This window comes from Terrapene carolina, unplaced genomic scaffold, assembly GCF_002925995.2.
Source record: "Terrapene carolina triunguis isolate 2854851 unplaced genomic scaffold, T_m_triunguis-2.0 Scaffold66, whole genome shotgun sequence".
Taxonomy (NCBI): domain Eukaryota; kingdom Metazoa; phylum Chordata; order Testudines; family Emydidae; genus Terrapene; species Terrapene triunguis.
Genome location: NW_020664417.1, coordinates 58,183,044 through 58,207,075, shown reverse-complemented (window position 1 = coordinate 58,207,075; position 24,032 = coordinate 58,183,044). Strand labels below are relative to the sequence as shown.

General features: G+C 40.4%; 1 protein-coding gene across 3 annotated transcripts in view; it reads right to left on the bottom strand.

Annotated features, from left to right (window-relative positions):
• The window catches only part of YIPF7 (Yip1 domain family member 7), a 22,454-nt gene extending 1,853 nt beyond the window's left edge, over positions 1-20,601 (bottom strand). Inside the window, exons 1-5 of one of the 3 annotated variants that reach the window (XM_024211687.2) lie at positions 20,568-20,601; positions 17,495-17,611; positions 15,165-15,331; positions 12,777-12,922; positions 4,992-5,173 (exon numbers count right to left, since the gene is read on the bottom strand). In XM_024211687.2, coding sequence (XP_024067455.1) covers positions 4,992-5,173; positions 12,777-12,922; positions 15,165-15,331; positions 17,495-17,610 — 611 coding nt within the window. In that variant the 5' untranslated portion in view covers position 17,611; positions 20,568-20,601. Of the gene's footprint in view, positions 1-4,991; positions 5,174-12,776; positions 12,923-15,164; positions 15,332-17,494; positions 17,612-20,522 lie in introns of all 3 variants that reach the window. The other 2 variants (XM_024211686.2, XM_024211689.2) reach the window with 2 other exon arrangements.
• Positions 20,602-24,032: the final 3,431 nt, after the last annotated feature.

Genomic DNA, 24,032 nt, shown 5'->3' with positions numbered 1-24,032 from the left:
ATAGAATATCAGGGTTGGAAGGGACCTCAGGAGGTCATCTAGTCCAATCCCCTACTCAAAGCAGGACCAATCCCAACTAACTCATCCCAGCCAGGGCTCTGTCAAGCCTGACCTTAAAAACCTTTAAAGAAGGAGATTCCACCACCTCCCTAGGTAACCCATTCCAGTGCTTCACCACCCTCCAAGTGAAAAAGTTTTTCCTAATATCCAACCTAAACCTCCCCCACTGCAACTTGAGACCATTACTCCTTGTTCTGTCATCTGCTACCACTGAGAACAGTCTAGATCCATCCTCTTTGGAACCCCCTTTCAGGTAGTTGAAAGCAGCTATCAAATCCCCCCTCATTCTTCTCTTCTGCAGACTAAATAATCCCAGTTCCCTCAGCCTCTCCTCATAAATCGTCTGCTCCAGCCCCCTAATCATTTTTGTTGCCCTCTGCTGGACTCTTTCCAATTTTTTCACATCCTTCTTGTAGTGTGGGTCCCAAAACTGGACACAGTACTCCAGATGAGGCCTCACCAATGCCGAATAGAGGGGAATGATCACATCCCTTGATTTGCTGGCAATGCCCCTACTTATACAGCCCAAAATGCCGTTAGCCTTCTTGGCAACAGGGGCACACTGTTGACTTATATCCAGCTTCTCGTCCACTGTAACCCCTAGGTCCTTTTCTATAGAACTGCTGCCTAGCCACTCAGTCCCTAGTCTGTAGCAGTGCATGGGATTCTTCCATCTTAAGTGCAGGACTCTGCACTTGAACCTCATCATATTTCTTTTGGCCAATCCTCTAATTTGTCTAGGTCCCTCTGAATCCTATCCCTAGCCTCCAGCGTATCTACCACTCCTCCCAGTTTAGTGTCATCTGCAAACTTGCTGAGGGTGCAGTCCATACCAACCTCCAGATCATTAATGAAGATATTGAACAAAACCGGAAAGGATGTAGCAGTGCATGCTGTGCAGAGGCAATTCCCATCTAGCATAATAGCACTTTGGAAGCATTGAGAAATTGGTGCAATTTAGAGTAGAACTGTGGCAGCTCTACTTTGCACTGGGGGCCAAACTGGCCACCCCAGGCTGGCTACAGGATTGATAGTGATGGAAAGATGGCATAAAGTCACCTTTGCCCCAGTCAGCCACGAGCTGCTTAGGTGCACTTAGAGATTCAGCTCTCAGTCTAACAGCACATTCCTGCTGGAATAAATAGTTTAGCACCAGTATGGCCCTGGTGCCTGTGGTGTCTATGAAGGCCAAATCCTCAGGCACCTTCCAGGAGCACAAAAGTCTCAAAAGGCAAGAAAAATGCTGTGCTTATGATGCATTGAAGGACTGGACAAGAGAGCCTATTCAGGCAGGCTGCATTTGTGTGCCATGGAGTCAAGCTCCAAGGTACAATTTGCACAGGAACATGGAAGGGGATTTGTGGGACAGCTAGGTTAGTACCAGGTTTTCAGCTTTGGATCTGCACACAGCATGGACCTATTGACCAGAGCACAAAGTTGGGAAATAACTGCTGACCACATTGTCACATAGCCTGTAGATGTGCCCACATCTTTGCACCAGTTGCTGCAAACTGGGCCCGAGGATTCCATTCTTCAGCCCCATACTCACTTGCCTAAGCACACAGCCCAAGTAAATGGGATATTCACTCTGTTCAAGGATTTTGTCTAAAGAAGGGTTTGGGGAGGGGGGGGGGGCGGGGAGATCAGCAAACTGCTTATTTAAATCTATTCTTATCAGACACTATTACCCCTAGAAAATGTAATCAGCTTGTGATTAGGCACAGTGCCATCTTAGATTGACATGAGTAGCCCTGTGAAAAATTGAATTTTGTTTCACACATTTTTGCTTGAAAATGTTGGCCATTTCTTTGGTGCCATTTTGCACCCTACTTGTCCCAAATTTTGATTCATTCAAAGTTAAAATGAAATTGCTAATTTTGCATCAAAAAATATGAAAAAAAATTCAATTTTCATGTTTATGACCAAACTGCTATCTTTGCTAAGAGAATGAGCTCAGTTTCAATTACAGAATTCTCTCTCTTTGTATCTTATCTGTCCATCATCTTAGGTAAATTTTCTGTGAAGAGACCAAACTAAAGCTATTTACAAAATTTAAAATAGGAAATTGACAAAATGCTTCATCAAAATTTCAAACTTTGACCAAAGAACTCTGCTGATTTTGATCAGTTCTATTTAAAAAACAAATAAACGTTTCCTTGAAAACTGCCAGTTGCCTTTAATAGCTTGCAGTTAGATGACCTCAGTATTTGTAGTATTTAAGGCATTTCCTATTGTAGGTAAGGACGCACAAGGGAACACTGCAGATACTGATGTAATCTTAGCTATTTCTGATAAAATTGTCAAGTTTTAAGAGCTACCACTGTAAATATTTTTGGATTTCTAAAGATAGACTTTTAGTAGGTTTACAGCATATTACAAATGTACTGTATGTACTTGGGGATTTTCTGAAGCAGACACCAGCACCCTGATCAACTGTAACAGTTGCTTTGGAGTTAGCCCCATCTGTCCTGTAAATACACATGTGCACCTTTTATAAATCCAGATTACTAAACAGGTTAATCAAGTAAATATGCATATTATTGAGACAACAGAGGGTTCCCTGACTGTCTATGTCAGGGAGAACAGAGAAACTCTTGAATACATGGATTATGGCCAGGATAGACCATAACAGCTCCATGGGCACTGTCAGTGTGCTAAAAATGCTTATGTCAACAAAAGCGTTTGCTGAAAAACAATATTTATACTTAATTGCTGCTTTTCTAAATAAAGTAAGTGAGGGCAGCTTTACATTTTCTAGCTACAGATTACTAACTATGCAAGACACATTCCATACCTTTTGGTGTTAAAAACAAAATAAAAAACAAAATAGACTGGCTTTAAGTTTAATAAGCGGGGAGATATTATTTATTATATATACTGCTGTGGTGCCCAGAGGCTCCAATTAGGGCCCTGACCTCCTTCTTCTTGGGATTGTACAGAGGCAGACACAAACCCTGTCTCAAAGAGCTTACAGTCTAACAGGAAGACAGTCCGATATATACTATTTTTTTTAAAAAAAGACTTGCAATTACAGTTTAATTACAGTCACCTGCTCTATTGCACCTTAGGCTAGTCATTAAGGGTTGACTGATTTCTCATAGGTGTGACAACCTATCCTGAAGGACGATCTCTCACTCTCACAGACCTTGGGAGACAGGCCAGTCTTTGTTTACAGACAGCCCCCCAACCTGAAGCAAACACTCACCAGCAACTACACACCACATAACAAAAACACCAACCCAGGAACCAAACCCTGCAACAAACCCCAGTGCCAACTCTGTCCACATATCTATTCAAGGGAAACCATCATAGGACCCAACTACATCAGCCACACCATCAGGGGCTCGTTCACCTGCATATCTACCAATGTGATACTGTATATGCCATCATGTGCCAGCAATGCCTCTCTGCCATGTACATTGGCCAAACCGGACAATCTCTGCGCAAAAGAATAAATGGACAGTGTCTAAGGTGCCACAGGGACTCGTTGTTTTTGCTGATACAGACTAAGAAGCTACCACTTTGAAATCTTACCATGGAGTCACAGACAGTCCCCTTGAGCATTCCAATCTATCTTGCCACCCAGGAAAGATGGACTTAGTGATAGATGGTTGCTCTACACCAAAGATCACAAAATATTCAGGTTATTCCCAGTCCCAAATGACCAGTCACTTACCCCAGGTCAGGTTGTACCTTAGATCTCACACCAAAGACAACATTTGTTGCCAATCCTATAGTAAACTATCTAAGGATTTATTAACTAAGAAAAGAAATGAGAAGATTATTACAAGGTTAAAGCAGGCAAGCATAAATACACAAATGAGTTACAGTCTTATGGTTTTAAAAGGTGACAGAGTTATAGTAATCGGTCGCTCTGAATGACTTTTAGGGCTAAGACTGACGCTAGGGATCTCTGCTTCGGTTTTGTAGCTCCATCCCTGTGAGAATCCAAACAGCACAAAAAGATGAAAAAAATTCTTGTCAGCTATTTTTATTTCCTTCTTCCAGAATTCAAGCTGATGGGATGAGCCCTTTTGCATGTAACCTCTTCATGGGCGTAAGGGGGCAATTAACAAAGTCTTTGTATTGTGGTGGCCCGTTTAGTTTTGATAGACCTCTTTGATGGGCAGGAGACAATCCCTCCTAACTGGGTTCACAGTTTCAGAGCAAACATTTTTTATGGTTACAAAGCAAAAACTTAAATATTACCTTATAGCAGGTGATAAAGAAGTTATAAGCGAGGTTAATGCATGCAGCAACTTAAAAGTATTAATAAAGTCTAAACACTAAACACATTGTTATAAGGCCAATAGCCATCTTAACCATACTAACACATGAATTTGTCAGTGCTTGGCTGAGGCCTATAGCCTTAGCAAGATTTGGCACCTGGTCTGCCAGCATCACAGAGGATAGTAGATTTATGCTACTGAAGGCAGCTGAAATTAGAGATGGGCCAGTACTAAAACCATTTATCCAAACCCACCCAAACACTGAGGGTTGGTACAAAAAAGTTGAAACCTGGATTTGAACTACTACTGCTGTGGTTTTACAAAACAAAAAACAGAGTAAAGGAGATCTGTCAAATCAAAGGCGACCTCAGTTTTGAGCACAACTTTATTTTAAATAAAGATACTGTAGTTCCAAACTGGAACTATTTATCCAAATTCACCAAACTTTGGGGCTTATATAGAGTGGGACAGATCTCTGAACCATTCTAGAACTAAAATTACACACAAACCCTCTCTCTCACACACACACTTTGTCCATTTTCACCTGAAAATACTAACATTCTTTTTAGTTCCTTCATGTACTGATATTTTCCTTCCAATTTTTGGCAATATAAAGTGTCCTCTAGTCTTAGCATTAAAAATTTTGTATAACACTAATTACAGTAATCCTTATGGGTTCTGCCATAATACTCTGATACTTACTGTAGTGAGAAGAAGACTGCACAGCTGGACAGGACCACCATGGGTAGCAGGCAGTAGCCCAGTACACTGGCAACACAGCCATATGAGACACCTGCTATGCTCATCAGGTTCAGTAAAGCATGTATTCCTAGGCACCCAACAGCACTGATGCCATATACATAGCCAAAGTGAACTTTTCCTGCCTGAAATAAATATGAGTAAGTACAAAACAGCATACATGCACCATAAATCATGAAACACTGGGAGGAAACAGAATGAAAGCATGAGGTGTGATCCTCTTTCCGCTTATACAAGTTTTACACTGACTTCATTTATGCCATTTTATGTGTGATCAGAATCAAGGCCTGTATTTGGGGATTTTTTCTCCCCTCAAATAAAAATATCCCAAGATAAATGTTTCATTAATAATTTATATTTTAATTTGCATTGAATGGATAGAAATACAGGACCCAATTCTACATTTCCTTGTACTAATCAGGCTCCAAGGAAGGACAGGAACTGGTTAGGGAGACTCAGGAAGGTGTTTGGAGACATAAAATAAAAATAAGGAAATTAAACTTTAGGTTAAATATCAGGAAAATCTTTTGGACTAGGAGATGTGAGGCTGTGGGTCTCACAAGAAAAGTGGTGGGAGCCCCATCACTTGAGACATTTCATACTAGATTGGTTAGTGGGGATGCCGTACTATTTTTTTGTAATTATGTATCATTGTTTTCTTAAAAATTACCAAGGCCACAATCTGTTTAGTAGATAGTAACACTTCTGTTTTCCTTTGTGCATTGGGGACATCTTGTACCCTTTCATTACAGCAGTTTGAATCTTTCATAACGAAACACCAAACCTGGCAAGACTTGGAGTCTCTTTCCACTACAAACCCAAAACTCTGACCAGGCTTGATAAAAGTGTGTGAACCTTTGGGGAACGTATGTTGAATTTCAGGGTGAATTTATCCCTTCCTTCCCTTGGCTACCATGGGGAAGTCACAGTTTGTTCCTGAACCCAAACCTAGCATGTATAGCACAAAGTATTATGACTCGCTGCTGGTATATGTTCCCTGCCACATTAATCTTTCTAGTAACTATCAGCAAATCTTTTTTTTTGCTCCACTTAGTGAGTGATTCTCCAGCTCTTTTTCAGATTTTCTTTTTAGTGAATGTAATGCTTGTGAAGACTTGATTTTAACAAATAGGGAGGAACTCGTTGAGAATTTGAAAGTAGAAGGCAGCTTGGGTGAAAGTGATCATGAAATCATAGAGTTTGCAATTCTAAGGAAGGGTAGAAGGGAGAACAGCAAAATAGAGACAATGGATTTCAGGAAGGCAGATTTTGGTAAGCTCAGAGAGCTGATAGGTAAGGTCCCATGGGAATCAAGACTGAGGGGAAAAACAACTGAGGAGAGTTGGCAGTTTTTCAAAGGGACACTATTAAGGGCCCAAAAGCAAGCTATTCCGCTGGTTAGGAAAGATAGAAAATGTGGCAAAAGACCACCTTGGCTTAACCACGAGATCTTGCATGATCTAAAAAATAAAAAGGAGTCATATAAAAAATGGAAACTAGGACAGATTACAAAGGCTGAATATAGGCAAACAACACAGGAATGCAGGGGCAAGATTAGAAAGGCAAAGGCACAAAATGAGCTCAAACTAGCTACAGGAATAAAGGGAAACAAGAAGACTTTTTATCAATACATTAGAAGCAAGAGGAAGACCAAAGACAGGGTAGGCCCACTGCTTAGTGAAGAGGGAGAAACAGTAACAGGAAACTTGGAAATGGCAGAGATACTTAATGACTTCTTTGTTTCGGTCTTCACCGAGAAGTCTGAAGGAATGCCTAACATAGTGAATGCTAATGGGAACGGGGTAGGTTTAGCAGATAAAATAAAAAAAGAACAAGTTAAAAATCACTTAGAAAAGTTAGATGCTTGCAAGTCACCAGGGCCTGATGAAATGCATCCTAGAATACTCAAGGAGCTAATAGAGGAGGTATCTGAGCCTCTAGCTATTATCTTTGGAAAATCATGGGAGACGGGAGAGATTCCAGAAGACTGGAAAAGGGCAAATATAGTGCCCATCTATAAAAAGGGAAATAAAAACAACCCAGGAAACTACAGACCAGTTAGTTTAACTTCTGTGCCAGGGAAGATAATGGAGCAAGTAATTAAGGAAATCATCTGCAAACACTTGGAAGGTGGTAAGGTGATAGGGAACAGCCAGCATGGATTTGTAAAGAACAAATCATGTCAAACCAATCTAATAGCTTTCTTCGATAGGATAACGAGTCTTGTGGATAAGGGAGAAGCTGTGGATGTGGTATACCTAGACTTTAGTAAGGCATTTGATACGGTCCCGCATGATATTCTTATCGATAAACTAGGCAAATACAATTTAGATGGGGCTACTATAAGGTGGGTGCATAACTGGCTGGATAACCGTACTCAGAGAGTTGTTATTAATGGTTCCCAATCCTGCTGGAAAGGCATAACGAGTGGGGTTCCGCAGCGGTCTGTTTTGGGATTGGCTCTGTTCAATATCTTCATTAACGACTTAGATATTGGCATAGAAAGTACGCTTATTAAATTTGCGGATGATACCAAACTGGGAGGGATTGCAACTGCTTTGGAAGATAGGGTCATAATTCAAAATGTTCTGGACAAATTGGAGAAATGGTCTGAGTTAAACAGGATGAAGTTTAACAAAGACAAATGCAAAGTGCTCCACTTAGGAAGAAAAAATCAGTTTCACACGTACAGAATGGGAAGAGACTGTCTAGGAAGGAGTACGGCAGAAAGGGATCTAGGGGTTATAGTGGACCACAAGCTAAATATGAGTCAACAGTGTGATGCTGTTGCAAAAAAAGCAAACATGATTCTGGGATGTATTAACAGGTGTGTTGTGAGCAAGACACGAGAAGTCATTCTTCCGCTGCTCTGCTCTGGTTAGACCTCAGCTGGAGTATTGTGTCCAGTTCTGGGCACCGCATTTCAAGAAAGATGTGGAGAAATTGGAAAGGGTCCAGAGAAGAGCAACAAGAATGATTAAAGGTCTTGAGAACATGACCTATGAAGGAAGGCTGAAAGAATTGGGTTTGTTTAGTTTGGAAAAGAGAAGACTGAAAGGGGACATGATAGCAGTTTTCAGGTATCTAAAAGGGTGTCATAAGGAGGAGGGAGAAAACTTGTTCACCTTAGCCTCTAAGGATAGAACAAGAAGCAATGGGCTTAAACTGCAGCAAGGGAGGTCTAGGTTGGACATTAGGAAAAAGTTCCTAACTGTCAGGGTGGTTAAACACTGGAATAAATTGCCTAGGGAGGTTGTGGAATCTCCATCTCTGGAGATATTTAAAAGTAGGTTAGCTAAATGTCTATCAAAGATGGTCTAGACAGTATTTGGTCCTGCCATGCGGGCAGGGGACTGGACTCGATGACCTCTCGAGGTCCCTTCCTGTCCTAGAATCTATGAATCTATGACATCTCTGGAGACTTTTATCTTCTAATTTATCCACAAAGCAAGTACAATGGAGGGAGGGATAGCTCAGTGGTTTGAGCATTGGCCTGCTAAACCCAGGGGTGTGAGTTCAATCCTTGAGGGGGCCACTTAGGGATCTGGGGCAAAAATCAGTACTTGGTCCTGCTAGTGAAGGCAGGGGGCTGGACTCAATGACCTTTCAAGGTCCCTTCCAGTTCTGGGAGATAGGATATCTCCATTAATTTAATATAGGCAGCAGCCACAGCACAAATTTACTCACGCCATTCCAACTCTAATTTAGATGAATCACCTCTAGATGTGAGAGAGTAGCTCAGTACCCATTCCCCATGAAATGTTTGGCCTCTCAGGCTGCTAACAAGTGGACTGAATGCTGACTGTTGGGGTAGTATTGAGATTTTGACAACTGTTTTTTTAGGAAATAATTAGAGTTCTGGGATGTAGCCTGAGGTCACCAACTTTGCGCCTCTGGTGCAATGGAACTTCTTACCATAAGGGTAAAGCTTGTCTATGCAGGAGACAGAACTTTCTCAGAGGCCGGCTCAAGATTGTAGAACTAACTCCTCAAGGAACTAAGGGCCATCACAAACCACACCACCTTCCACTTCAAGTGGAAGGCACATTTCTTTGACCTTGCTTTCTTTAACACAAACATACAGCAATATGAGTATACATTATATATAAAATACATCTGTATAGATAATAAAAAAAATCACAAACAAGACATTCTATTGCACACACAATTCTCCCCCTGGAGAGAGGATGAGAGAACAAACATATGAGAGATGTTAGTCATTTTGCTTAACACATTACTGGAACGTGCTCAGATACTATGGTGATGAGCATGGTATAAGTACCTATATGGATTAGACTAGAATAGAAATTGCACTGACCTCACCACCATCATTTCCAATAGGCCAATCTACAGTCTTTAGATTAGATAGCAACACGCTGCAGGCACCACTGATCTGTGCCAGATTTGAAACAGTGACCAACAAGTAAAAGCTCTATATCTCATTACAGTTGGAGGTGACAGACAGCAGACTCAAACCCAGGGGCCTTGGGTTTCCACTGCTCTGCACCTTGCGTACTCACATTTGTGAAGAGTGGGTATAAAATGCCACCAAATCAAACTTCTACATTCACTTACACAAGTGGTAGCATTTTCTACCCACTTTACACAGGTCTGAGAACACAGGATGAAAGGCAGTGGAGAATCCAGGCTCAATATTTTAATTTTATTTTAATTTTGTTCCTTCTGCAAGACTGAGTGCAGTAAATTTAACACATCCCAGTTCAAATTCTGCCAAACTAGTAGGTCCTGGTTCTGATCTCATGTACACGGGGAGTATCCCCATTGAACTCAGGGGAGCTACACTGGTGCAAAAATGGTCTGAGAAGAAAATCAGGGCCATCATCTTCAGTTATATCCTCTTTTTTCCCTTCCTTTCTACTGCACCAGACATAAATTCTCTGTAAATCAAACAGTGCTCGAAGTGGAATTTTCACTTAGCTGCTAACCTCCCTTCTTTTGTCTCTGTCACAGTAATTTGTTAATCTTAGATTAAGCTTCTAAGTAGGGCTGTGTCAATTAAATACTCTGAAACAAACGATATAAAAGATTAGTTGATTATTGTTGTTGCATCTGTCTGCAATACAGCGTCTATCAGTTGATCTATAGAAACTATTGCCCCAAACGATTGAAAAAGTTAAACCTATTAAAAACCTGCAATGACTCCAGTGGTAGTTGTTAGTAATCTGATGTAGCAATTAGAGTTTTAAAAATATGAATATATTTTAGGTTAATATTAAAGGGCTCTAATAGAGGTTTGAGAAGAGGGAAGGTGCCCTAACCAATATCAGTATGATATCTATTAGGATGGAGAAAGACACAGTATTCTACACTGGAGCCAGAGGTGTAATTTCCAGCTGGTGTAAATGTATCTCGCTAATTCTGATCGAGCTATCGCACTAAAAATAGCAGTGTAGCCACAGTGGTGAGTTGGGCTAGATCTGGGATAGGTTCGTACTTTGGAAGGCTAGTTGTCTGTGACACTGCAGCTACACTTCTACTTTTAGTACAGTAGCTCGATGCGAGCTAGTATGGGTATGTCTAATTGATTTGGAAATAACAATAGTCACTATTTATATTGAAGTTTGCATGTTCAAGGCACTGCACAAATATTCCTAGGATCTGTAAGATTCTTCGGATTCAGCAGTTTATCATAGAGGAAACAGAGAATTAGAGCCCCCCACCCACTCCCGAATTAGAGTGCTCCATTGCTAGGGAAGCACTCCATTCCTCAAAATTGCATGTGTTTTCACTCCCTTTCAGATAAACAGTTGCCAACAACCAGTGCAATGCTTTAGTAGCAATGGGGAGCCCCATTGTCTCTGATCAATAGTTGAACTAGGAGTCTTTGGTAGCTTCTGGTTCAGCTTTCCTGCTATCAAAAAGCTGTTAGTTAGTAGAGAGGGGTGAGGCAGGAGATGGGGGCGGGGAGGGGGGGGAAGAAAGAAGGGAAGAAGTTTAAATACAGCCCATTTTTTATGCTTGCAAGGAAATCTGAAAAAAAAGTACTACCAACATTAATTGACAAGTATTGCAAGTTTTGAAAATGAAGATATTTTGAAGATTGTTCACATTTTCCTTTTGTACTGACTTCTAGTTGCACAAGGAGAGATTTTAAAGAATTATTTCCTTCCCCACAATAACATTGACAGAGGTCCATTTTTCAATAGCAACAAAACTGAGGGTGTGTGTCATGCTGGAACATCTTCCTATTCCCATTCCAGTTTCAATATTGCCAACCCCTACAGATGAAAAATCATGAGTCAGATTCTCAAAAATCATAAGACTGGCCCAAAAAGCATGCAATTTAAAAATAATAATCATAATCAAATCACATTTTTTCATCTGTCTTTTGACTTTAACTCTCCTCTATTCCTCTGCCAATGTGTGTGTGATAATTGCAGGTTGAAAAGCCAACCTTTAATGCACACAAAATTGCATGCCTCTCTGGCTGCTCAGATATAGACTTCACTTACCCTCTCCTCACCCCTAAGATAAGGGAACTGCCATCCATTTCCTATTGCTGCCTCCTGCTGCCCCATGACTTGTCTACCTGGGACCCAACAGCACCACTTCTCTGACTTCACCCTTCCCCTGCCCCCTACTGCCTAAGAACCCTTTCTCTGCTATAAGCCCATATAGGAAGGCAGGACTCGGTGGCAGGACAGGTCTGTGTCCTTAGCTCCAAGTCTTTTACACACAACTCTGCCCAGCTCTGAAAATCATGGGATCAGAGGAGCTTCTCACGTCATCCCTCCAAAATCCTGTGACTCACGAACAATTTACAAGAGTTGGCAATGCTGCCTTCCCCTGGCTGCTCAGAGGGGACTTCTCGTACCCACCACTGCCCCAACGCTGAGGGAGCTACCATTCTATCCCCTCAGTCTCCCACTCCATCACTGTCCTCTGCACTCCCCCCAGCTCCCTCTTCCTCCCCAATCCCTGCTTTACCCTATTCCCTTGCAACTCCTAAACCTGTTTCCTGCATTCCCCAGTGCTCTGTTCCCCTCACTCTCCCCATCCAACTTTCACAGTGTCTCTGCTGCTCCTCACAGTCCCTGTGTCTTGTTTAGCCCCTTGAACCACAAAGTGGCAGCCATTTTGCTTGTGGGGATGGCTTCAATCTCACTAGAAACAGGGGGAGGTGGCAACCAACCTTGTTAGGAGAAGTCTCACTTCCACATGCAGGTAGACTGTAGGGAAATGGTGGCCATCTTGCTTTTTTCAGCCCCTTTGACAATAATAGGAGATTATGCCATTTTGAATAAGGGGGAAATTGTGACTTGGCACCTTTCATCATGTTTTCATGAGACAGGTAAAAACACCCCAATATGTCTAGAGTCACATTAAAATTGCTAGAGTTGGCAGTACTGTAACGTAGGTCTTGACCCTGCAAACTGCTCCATGCGGTGGACTCCTTGTGAGTGAGTGGAAACCCTTGACACATACATTGTATAAAATCTCTCTATATATAGGCACATATGCCCAGAAAATATGCCCTGCTCTTATACTTTTATTGAAAGCATTTTACCTGTTTTACATGAAGGTGTAATTTTATATTTTAATACTGTATGTATAAGCTGTACAGCAAAGAGATGTTCTTATATCCACTCTCAATAGACGCTGAAGCAAACATTTCATTTTGTACCTGCTCAGCATCTTCCAAAACTGCACACAGTTGTTATTTACAGTTATGAACTTTACAATCTCATGACTTCTGCCTTACTGTACCAGTAGCAGTGTAGCTCCAAGGGCCAAACAGAAAACCATAGGCCCAGTCAGGTCTGTCTCATTCATAATGCTGCCATCCACTGGTTTTATTGGGTTTAGAACTGTTAATGTTTTCTGCCATATGTGATCAAAATTAATCCCAAGTTCTGCAAAAGGAAAGTTCCATGATTATCCATGATTTTTAGAAGCCTTTATATACAAATCCACTAGATACCACAAGTCCAAAGTAACAAAATGAGCTGCTTTTTTTTTCCCCACAAGGAAATAAGAATGCAGTAGAATGTACAGTAGCTGCTCATACAGTGTCTTTAGGACTGAATTCTGACTTCAAACTGGGATGATTAATTTATTAAATTGAATCTTATGTGATGGACCAAAAATACTGACAATACTGTCCACATAATGTTTGGTTTTCCTATTTTTACAATATATATGTTTCTAAAATCTTATTAATTGAGACCTCAAATAATATGCTGATCAGCAGTAACTGCAGAATTCAAGGCTTTTTAGAACATCGAGGACATCAGAGATACATGCTTTAATTGTGAAAATCTGACAAGAGAAGTGTCTGAATGCTGTACTGCTAGAGGCATTTAAAAACATGACACACTTCCCTTCGAGGAAAAGCAAAAATAGCTTACGTAGGATTTTATGGGCTTTTTGCACTTGCACAATTATTCCTGTGGATCACTCAATATTGGATAAAATCCTTCCCCATTGAAGTTGATGGGAGTTTTGTCATTGACTTCAGTGGGGCCAGGATTTCATCCTTAATCTCTGCAGAAATATTCAAACTCTCAGGAGTAACTTTTTTCCTGTGATGCTCCAGTACGGGTTAGGGCAATATTGGAATTGGATAGCCAGCATTTGTGGGACCAACACCCAATTCAAAAAGCAGATGTCCATGTTTTGCACTCTGCCAGGCCATTTTTTTGAGAGAGAACATTGAAGCCAGATATTTTGCATGCACTGTCTATACTATAATTTTGTTACTGTAAATATACATTTTAACTGGAAATGGGCTTGACCCACACCCCAGCTCTGAACATCTCTGGAACTTTGTGGATCAAAACAGCCTTGTTGTAGGGTGAACTGCGTGTGGTGCTTGCTGGTTTGGGACTTCTACATTCTATTTACAATAGGCACAACAATATGGCTCTTATGGAAGTCAATGGTAAAAATCCCAGTGACCTCAATGGTGCAAGCTGAATGTGCCTACAATTTACTTTGCTTCATTATGTTGAATCAGGGACAAATAAGTCCAATTTTACCCTTATCTATTTGTTGTTTAAAAAGCAGCAATATTTCTGTAAATAGAAAGAAATCTTCACTTGTTTATTAGCTACAAGTATTAAGGCTTGAGCATACCTTGCTTATAATAAACAGTACCTTTTTTACAGTGTAATGGTCAACTAGCTGAAGGTATGCAGGGTGCACAAACTTTCTCCAGTTTTCCACTGAAATAAGCTGCCTTAAATCTTTTTAACTAGTAAATTTATTACTAGGTATGCAAACTTTATTATAATACATGTTTATTAATTATAGGTACCCTCACATGATGTCTTATTGTGCGATATAAATACAGAAGGAAAAATTGCTATGAAGCCTGAATACAAAATTTATTGTTATGCTGTCACCTAGTGGTAGTAAAGTATATGATCTATGTGCCATAAAAATGAATTAATACTTTTATTTTCTATGCAAATTGTGGCACTGCCCTTCCAATCATAAACATGCGCCTATGTTAGAAATACAAGATAACAAATCAACAGTAATTTTTTCTGATTTGACAGTCTAGGATTGATGATTATTTCTTAAAATGCACAAATAAGGATTTTGATTGTGTGTTGTCAACTAACCAAGAGTTACAGTTCTTATACAAAAGCTTACCAAGTGAATTTTTAAAAAGTCTGATTTTGAGACAAAGTATGTCAAAGCAAATGTAACTGAGGTGAAGTTTGGTTGTTTGTATTTATTTTGAAGAGGCTAGGGGATTTAATATTACTTCCAGTTTAGGACAATACCTAATACCTGTTAATATGTGACTTGGATCTGGGCACTGGTACAAAGATCTGCCTGCATGTATGCAATGCAGGAACTTGGACACAGTCTCCTTTTTTTCTTCTCTAAAACTGATCCTGAAATCCCCACTAAAGGGTATTTGGAGTGTGCAAGAACTGCAGGATCCAGCTCCTGGCAGATATCCATCCTGGAGGATTCAGGGATCTTGGTTGAAGTGATGGAGAGGTACAGGCCAATATCAAGTCTAACTATTGGGGGCAGTGGCTCTACTGGATATTAATGTTTCTCTAGTGACTTTCATGAGTTAGCAAAAAGAACCATATATACAGCTGGTAACCACACAAAGTTAATATTTTAATTCTTTACCTTCTAGCAAAGGAGGTTCTTCATCAAAACTGTCAGCATAACTAGAGTGAGATAAAAACTCTGGATTGTATGTTGGCTGCAAAATCTGGCCTATGTAACTTTGAGAAGACGAGAGCATTTCTAGAGGAACAAAAGCACCAGGTTGAGGCGACTCCTGTGCCTGGCACCTACAACAATAAGTACAGTTAGACATCTGGGTAAGTAGTCAGTCAAACAGGCAACTTGTGACAATCAACCTCACAATAACCCAAAGCTGTGATCAGACGACCAGCTCCCTCCCTACCTAAATACACTGCATTCCTTCCTCTTCCATTGTGTCCTTCACACAGCACACTGAATCAGGAAGGGGTCCCCAGGATAAAATTATCTTTAATTTCATGATTACAAATGATCATAATACAGGCACACACTAGGCATTTAAGGTTGCAAGGTCAACCTGAGTTTTTTTTACTTTGCAGCCTCAATGACACCCTCAAGTTATTAATCTATTTTAATGGAATATATATAATTATATTTGAATGTATGTTTTTCTTAAAAACCTGTAAAAAGTTCTAGCAATGTGTGATTAAAAAATCTGTATTAATAACATGAGGCCCAATTATTTCCTAATTATTATTATATAGTGTATTTGTATTCCTGTAATGCCTAGAGGCCCCAGCCAAGACTAAGCCCTCATTGGACTTAGCACTGCACATATATATAGTAAAACAGCCTCAGAGACTTTATACTCTAGATAGTGAAGACAGACAAAAGGTGGGGAAAAGCCATGTTGCTGATGTGGCATGAGGTACAGAAAGAATAAAGTGATTAGCTCAAGGTCACCCAAAGTTGGGAGCTGAGTGATCAGGAACAGTCAGCATGGATTCACCAAGGGCAAGTCATGCCTGACTAACCTAATTGCCTTCCATGAGGCGATAACTGGGTCTGTGGATGAGGGGAAAGCAGTGGATGTGTTATTCCTTGACTTTAGTAAAGCTTTTGATACTGTCTCCCACAGTTTTCTTGCTGGAAAGTTAAAGAAGTATGGGCTGGATGAATGGACTATAAGGTGGATAGAAAGCTGGCTAAATCATCGGGCTCAATGGGTAGTGATCAATGTCTAGTTGGCAGCTGGTATCAAGTGGAGTGCCCCAAAGGTCGGTCCTGGGGCCGGTTTTGTTCAATATCTTCATTAATGATCTGGAGGATGGCGTGGACTGCACTCTCAGCAAGTTTGCAGATGACACTAAACTGGGAGGAGTGGTAGATACGCTGGAGGCTAGGGATAGGATACAGAGGGACCTAGACAAATTAGAGGATTGGGCCAAAAGAAATCTGATGAGGTTCAACAAGGACAAGTGCAGAGTCCTGCACTTAGGATGGAAGAATCCCATGCACTGCTACAGACTAGGGACCAAATGGTTAGGCAGCAGTTCTGCAGAAAAGGACCTAGGGGTTACAGTGGACGAGAAGCTGGATATGAGTCAACAGTGTGCCCCCAAGAAGGCTAATGGCATTTTGGGCTGTATAAGTAGGGGCATTGCCAGCAGATGGAGGGACGTGATCATTTCCCTCTTTTCAACATTGATGAGGCCTCATCTGGAGTACTGTGTCCAGTTTTGGGCCCCACACTACAAGAAGGATGTGGAAAAATTGGAGAGAGTCCAGCAGAGGGCAACAAAACTGATTAGGGGGCTGGAACACATGACTTATGAGGAAAGGCTGAGGGAACTGGGATTGTTTAGTCTGCTGAAGAGAAGAATGAGGGGGGGATTTGATAGCTGCTTTCAACTACCTGAAAGGGGGTTCCAAAGAGGATGGATCTAGACTGTTCTCAGTGGTAGCAGATGACAGAACAAGGAGTAATGGTCTCAAGTTGCAGTGGGGGAGGTTTAGGTTGGATATTAGCAAAAAACTTTTTCACTAGGAGGGTGGTGAAGCACTGGAATGGCTTACCTAGGGAGGTGGTGGAATCGCCTTCCTTAGCGGTTTTTAAGGTCAGGCTTGACAAAGCCCTGGCTGATATGATTTAGTTGGGAATTGGTCCTGCTTTGAGCAGGGGGTTGGACTAGATGACCTCCTGAGGTCCCTTCCAACCCTGATATTCTATAATTCTATGAACATCATTTTTGGAAAACTCAATGATGGGAACCTCCCAGAGTCTTCCTTCTATCAGAGCCTCTCTCTGTGTTTCTATTGCTACTGCATCCATTTGGCTAGTCACATAAAACCTTAAATGCCATTGAACATTTTGACATCATTTCTGGCAATTAGACATTGTACTTTGTTGCTGAATGAAAACCCCTTTTTTAAAAATAAATCAATATTTTCTTCTTACATGGGGTACTTACTTTTGGCTTCCATAAAGATTTTCATGGGCCCCTGAATCGCTATAACCTTGATCTTGAATATCAGTGGCATAGTTAGACTGGTAAAAGTCTGATTCAGATTGCTCAAAGTTTGACATTCTGGGGAAAAAAAGATTTATAATATTGATGAAATAATGTTCATTAAAGTAAATCTCTATTTTTTTTTAGAAGTACTAAATAGAAATAATGAATGGTAAACTCTAGTGCCTCAAACTTAGAGGTGTAGTTTCTCTGGGTGAACTAACATTAATTTGAAGTGACAGAAATAAATTGAATTTGAGCTCATTTTTGGTATCACCGCAGAAATAATTTCTTACCTGCCAGCTCTCATGTGTGCTAGTGTGTATTACTTTAAAAACTTAAGGAGATGAAAAAAAATTACTAACTCTGAAGAAATCTCACATGACTGCCTGCCTGGCAGTATTATCAAAAGTAACTCAGTAATTAGTCATCTTCATAGGCAACATCTCAGTCAACATTGGTTTAGAAAGATTCATTTTCCTATTTTAAAACAAAATGATGGCCATGTCTGAGACTTAGTGAAATGAGCTATTATCAGTGGCATAGTTAGACGGGTAAAAGTTTTTTTAAAAACAAGTGGTTTGGGAATTGAAGACAATAACTCATTGACTTTAAGGCCAGAAGGGATCATCCTGATAATCTAGTCTGACCTCTTGCATATCTCAGGCCATAGAACCTGACCCCCATACGCATTCCTGTAGTAGGCCCAGAACCTGTGGCTGAATTAGTGAAGTCCTCAAATCTTGATTTAAAGACCTCAAGTTACAGAGAATCCACCATTTACTCTAGTTCAAACCAGCAAGTGACCCACACCCCTTGCTGCTGAGGAAGGCGAAAACCCCCAGTGTCTTTTACAATCTGATCTGAGGGAGAAGTCCTTCCTGTTCCCAAATATGGTGATCATTTAGACCCTGAGCATGTGGGCAAGACAGCTGGGAAAGAATTCTCTGTAATAACTCAGAGCCCTCCCCGTCTACTGTCACATCTCCAGCCATTGGAGATATTTGCTAATAGTTCATGGATGGGCCATATGCCATTATAGGCAATCTCATCATACCACCTCTTACATAAACTTATCAAGCTCAGTCTTAAAACAAATTAGTTTTTTACCCCCACTGCTCCCTTTGGAAGGCCTTCGTCTAATTTCTAGCCTTAACTTATTGATGTTCAGTTTGTAAGTATTGCTTGTTTTAATATACTGCATGAGTATCATAAAATAATGGTCTGCTTAAAACTAGGAAATGGAAATTTTACAGAACTTGGTTATATGATTTCTATATATCAATACTCCAATTGGAGTATTGAAATTGGAGGACATGTATTTATTTTAAGTGGTGATCTAAAAAGGGATGAAATATTGTATAATTTGGGTAATAAACTAGATATACAAAAACAATTCTCATTTACACTGGTTTTACACTAGTTCCCCTACCAGGAACTAGTAGTTCCCCTACAACTCACTGCAGTTGTTGCACAGGCCAAGCAGAGGACAGCAGACTGCCTGGGATAGTTTGTCTGAGAAAGATTTTTTACATCACCCCAGGAAGGGGAATACGTAGGGTGACCCACCCGGAGGGCCGAGTCATGGAGGAGGCGGAAGTTCCTGGAGTGAGAGGGGCAGCAGGATGAGAGGATGATGAGAGAGACACTGCTAGAGGAGGATGCGTCAGCTGGAAGAGCTAATCCCAAGGATCGTCAGGAGGAGGCACAACTAGCAGTGAGTTGACCCCAAGATAGGGGCCATGTTTTATTTGTTCTGTAAAGTGTCATGCATGTTTATGGCACTATAGAAATTAATAAAATATTCTACACACTGTATACATCTTGCATTAGTAAGTCAGTTGCACTCTCAAATTTGACTGAGGTGCCTCTCCCACTCTAATTACAAGTAACTATGGTCCAATATACTGGTTCCAAACCTGCACTCTTACTCACATATGTAATCCCGTTTTCTTTAATGGGCCCACCACAAGATTAAAGACTGAGTCTCTGATGTACAATTAGTACAAATATGCTGATATCCCATGACTGGCAAAGATGTTGACCCTTGTGCAGCCTCCCAAAATTGTGCCGTTCCTTCTCAGAAGAACTGCATTAGTTCGTGTGCATGCAGGAACTTAGGCAATGCAGAGCCAATGGGTGAGCAGAGTTTGCCCCAAATGTGTAAATGAATGTACTCATTTGGCAAGCAGTCTAGAAAATGCCAGCATTTAAAAGGTTAAACTCTTTAAAATATTTATAGAAGTTAAGCAGCCTGACTCATAACCATGACCATGTCCGATTTGTTTGACTTCTTACTGGATTTTAATATTTGATTTAGGATTTGTATTATTTCTGCGTTCCTCACCTTGCCCTGCTTTCTGCTGTCATCCCACATTCCTGATTCAAAATATGCTTTTCACCTAGATTACTGTACAATTGCTGCCTAGCCTTTCCATGTATCAAGCACATCCTGCTCACAGAAAAGCTCTTTGCCTAAACAACTTATTAAAGTAAAAGTTAAAAATGTCAGTATTTCCTTGGGGTGCATGTGAACTGTATTCAAAAATTTCATATTACATCCCATAATCAGAATAATCTGCTAGAACCTGATCCCTTCACTTATCAGAAACATTTAAAGTAACAATCACATCATATATCAGTGTTTTCTTAACAATAAACAAATCATATAGGTTTTCCTAATTTAGGAAAAACTGATTTATGTTTGTTAAATTGAGTAACACATGTTTTTTTATTAGAAATCTGACACTCGTTCTGAGTTATGTACAATAATAATTAGGAACTCAAGTGTAATAAATCTTAGAACACAATCTAAATCTTTTTAAATTTAATTTCTAGCACATCTTATGCAGAGATGCTTTTCACATTGCTCTAATGTACGAAATAACTTCACAAGTCATTATTTTTCAAAGTATACTAAAATCCATGTATTACAGAAGGTGTAAACTCAATTTCTTAAACAGTTTGGAACTAAATGTAGGTAACATACCTCTCAATATATTAAGTAAAAAATCCTCCTGTACATTGAACTTACATGTTGGAAAAACAACTATGATATCCTGTTGCATTAACAGAGATGATCTTGTGCTATTTATAATGTTCTAAATTTGTCCTTTGAACAGATGCAAATGATTGAAAAGAACCTGTCAGTATCATGGACAACATTTAATACCATATGCAAGAGTTCACTAACAACAATACTAAGCAATCATTGGGAAAAAAAAAGTTCTAGGATTTTAAAACCCAATTTTAACTTAGATTGTAAAATCTTCAGGGGTAAAATCTCTGTTTTTTTACTACATGATTATATAAAACGCAGTAAAATGAAGTCCTCAACTAAGCCTCTAGGTGCTACTATAATAGTAATAAGATATAGCATGCATATAACTTTCATAAATGCTGCATAAATGAATATACATATGGATGTGTGTTCTATAATCTGGGTTGTTACAAAACTTCTAGTATGGTAAGGATTTACAAATAGGGTACTTTAGCAATCCCCAAAGATAACTCTCGATTGGCATGCATTTTAGCACCAGATATTTAGCCAGTCATAACAATCTCTGCCTTTCTTGAACCATTTACCTGATTGTGTCTTGATGAGCACTCCGGCTGATTAAGGAACAGGACATTAAATGGGATGTATTACTGGGTCATTAATCTATGCCTCAGGTGCATTTTAAACTATTCAAGGTTAAAGGCCAGATTACTTCAATTTCACAAGAGGTGTATTAATGGTCCATTAATACATGCCCTACAGTGCTTTAAAACTAGCATAATATAGGTGCCATTTCATTTTTTAAAAAAAAAGAAAAGAAAAATACGGACATATTACACTTTCACTGCATATATGCCTCCCGAAAAATAGTTGAGAGGTGAAGGATAGGAGAAAGTAGAAGAAAAATATGTCAGTTTCAGCTAATTAAAAGGGTTTTCAAAAGTAATTTAAACTGTAATATTTATTAGGGCTGCTATTTAGGGCTTGTCTACATTGCCCCATAGTTCTGATCATGGGAGTGTGGATAGCAGTGCGCACCAAAGTCCAGTGCTGTAACTCCATTGTGTGGATGCTGCAGGTGTGATCTAAAAGGTTCCTAGTTTGCATTTTGTAATCTCTTCAAACAGAATTACTGTGAGTGAACTCGGAACCTTTTAGTTTGTGCCTCCACCATCCACATGGGGGAGTTACAGCACAATGCTATTCAAATCTTTGTTTAAATAAGAGTTTGTGTTTCCGAACAGTTTCTTTCTCCTTTTTTTACTGGTATGCCCAGACTTTTTTACCTCTGTACCTTAAAATGATGTTGAGACTTGTACTAGAGAAAGCCCAAATTTTACGCTATCTTATGGAATCCCACAATAACTAAAGCTTGCCAAAGTTCTACAATTATGTGGTTAAAGTTAATCTCACGATGACAGTATTTTGTCAAACTAGTATGAGGAAATCTTCCAAGTTCTGGGAAGCCAAATAGAATTTCACATTGGACATCATCAACAGAAACTTCATTATTACATGACTAAATAGGCACACAAGCACTGTACTAATTCATGGGAATGGTGCTTGCTTGGTTAACATTGTCAGTTTGAGGTTGAAAAAGATGACAAATTCCAGAATGGCATCAGCAGATTAGAGCAGGGCTCTTATGCACTTACACCAAATCGCCCGATGTTGACACTCTAGAAGTCAGTTTATGCTGAAAAGTTAAAAAAATAATTTGTGTCAATCATAGGGTGACCAGACAGCAAATGTGAAAAATCGGGACGGGGGTGGGGGATAATAGGAGCCTATATAAGAAAAAGACCCAAAATTGGGACTGTCCCTATAAAATCGGGACATCTGGTCACCCTAGTCAATCAAAATGGGACATTCCCCCCTCCCCACCCCCCACTTCCCCCCCAAAAAACCCCAACTTTCCAGTTAGGAGTAAGGATTGATTTTAATATAGTGCTGAGAGGCTTTGCCACATTGAGAAGTAACTTACGACCTAATACTAAGAAGTTCTGAGCACCCATAACTTCCATTAAAATCCATCGGAGAGGCAGGTGCTCGGCACCACTCAGGATCTCTAACTGTGAGAACTGGGCCTCAGCTATGGAGGATGAAAGGGAGTGGTAAATAATGAAGGGGACAGGATGCAATCAAACTATGCATTTTAACACACTCACCTCTGAAATCAAACTTCTAGGAACAAACAATGCAGGCCATATTTACAGAATGAGAAACTCTATCCTGGGAAACAGTGACTCTGAAAAAAAATTAGGGGTCATGCTGGATGATCAGCTGAACATGAGCTCCCAGTGAGACACTGCAGATAAAAAGGCTAAAGCAATCCTTGGATATATAAACAATATCAATTAGGAATAGGGAGGTTATACTTGTTATTTGGCACCAGTGCGCTCACCAATAGAATACTGTATCCAATTCTGGTGCCCGCTCTTTGAGAAGGATGTTGAAAAATTGGAGAGGGTTCAGCGTAGAGCAATGAGAATGATTAAAGGATTAAAACCATGCCTTAAAGTGATAAACTAAATACATTGAGCTCCTTGAGTCTATCAAAGGCTACGTCTACACTATGGAGGGGGGATCGATTTCAGATACGCAAATTCAGCTACAGGAATAGCGTAGCTGAATTCGATGTATCTGATCCAACTTACCCCGCTGTGAGGACGGCGGCAAATCGACCGCCACGGCTCTCCCATCGATGGCGCTTACTCCTACCTGGGCTGGTGGAGTACGCGCATCGATTCGGGGATCGATTATCGCGTCCCGATGAGATGCGATAAATCGATCCCCGAGAGATTGATTTCTACCCGCCAATCCAGGCGGGTAGTGAAGGCAAGCCCAAAGAGAAGGTTAAGAAGTGACTTGGGCTTGGTCTACACTAAACCCCCAAATCGAACTAAGGTACGCAACTTCAGCTACTTGAATAACATAGCTGAAGTTCGAAGTACTTTAGTTCGAACTTACCTCGGTCCACACGCGGCAGGCAGGCTCCCCCGTCGACTCCGCGGTACTCCTCTCGTCTAGCTGGAGTACCGCAGTCGACGGCGAGCACTTCCTGGTTCGACTTATCGCGTCCAGACAAGACGCGATAAGTCGAACCCAGAACTTCGATTGCCAGCCCCCGAACTAGCGGCTGGGTGTAGACATACCCTTGGTCACAGTCTATACATATGTAGATGGGCAACAGAAATTTGGTAATAGAGGGCTCTTCAGTCTAGCAGAGAAAGGTATGACACGATCTTGACTAGAAATAAAGTGCAAATTTTTAACAGTGAAGGCAATTAATCATGGGAATAATTTACCAAGGCTTATGGTGGATTCTCCATCGCTAGACATTATAAATCAAGATATGCTCTACAACCATGGCTACTGGATATGAAGCAGGAATTAAATCAGGGAAATCCTATGGCCTGTGTTATGCAGGAGGTCAGATTAGATGACCCCAATGGTCCCTTCTGGCTTTAAAATCTAAGAAAAAGAAATTAAAATACTCAA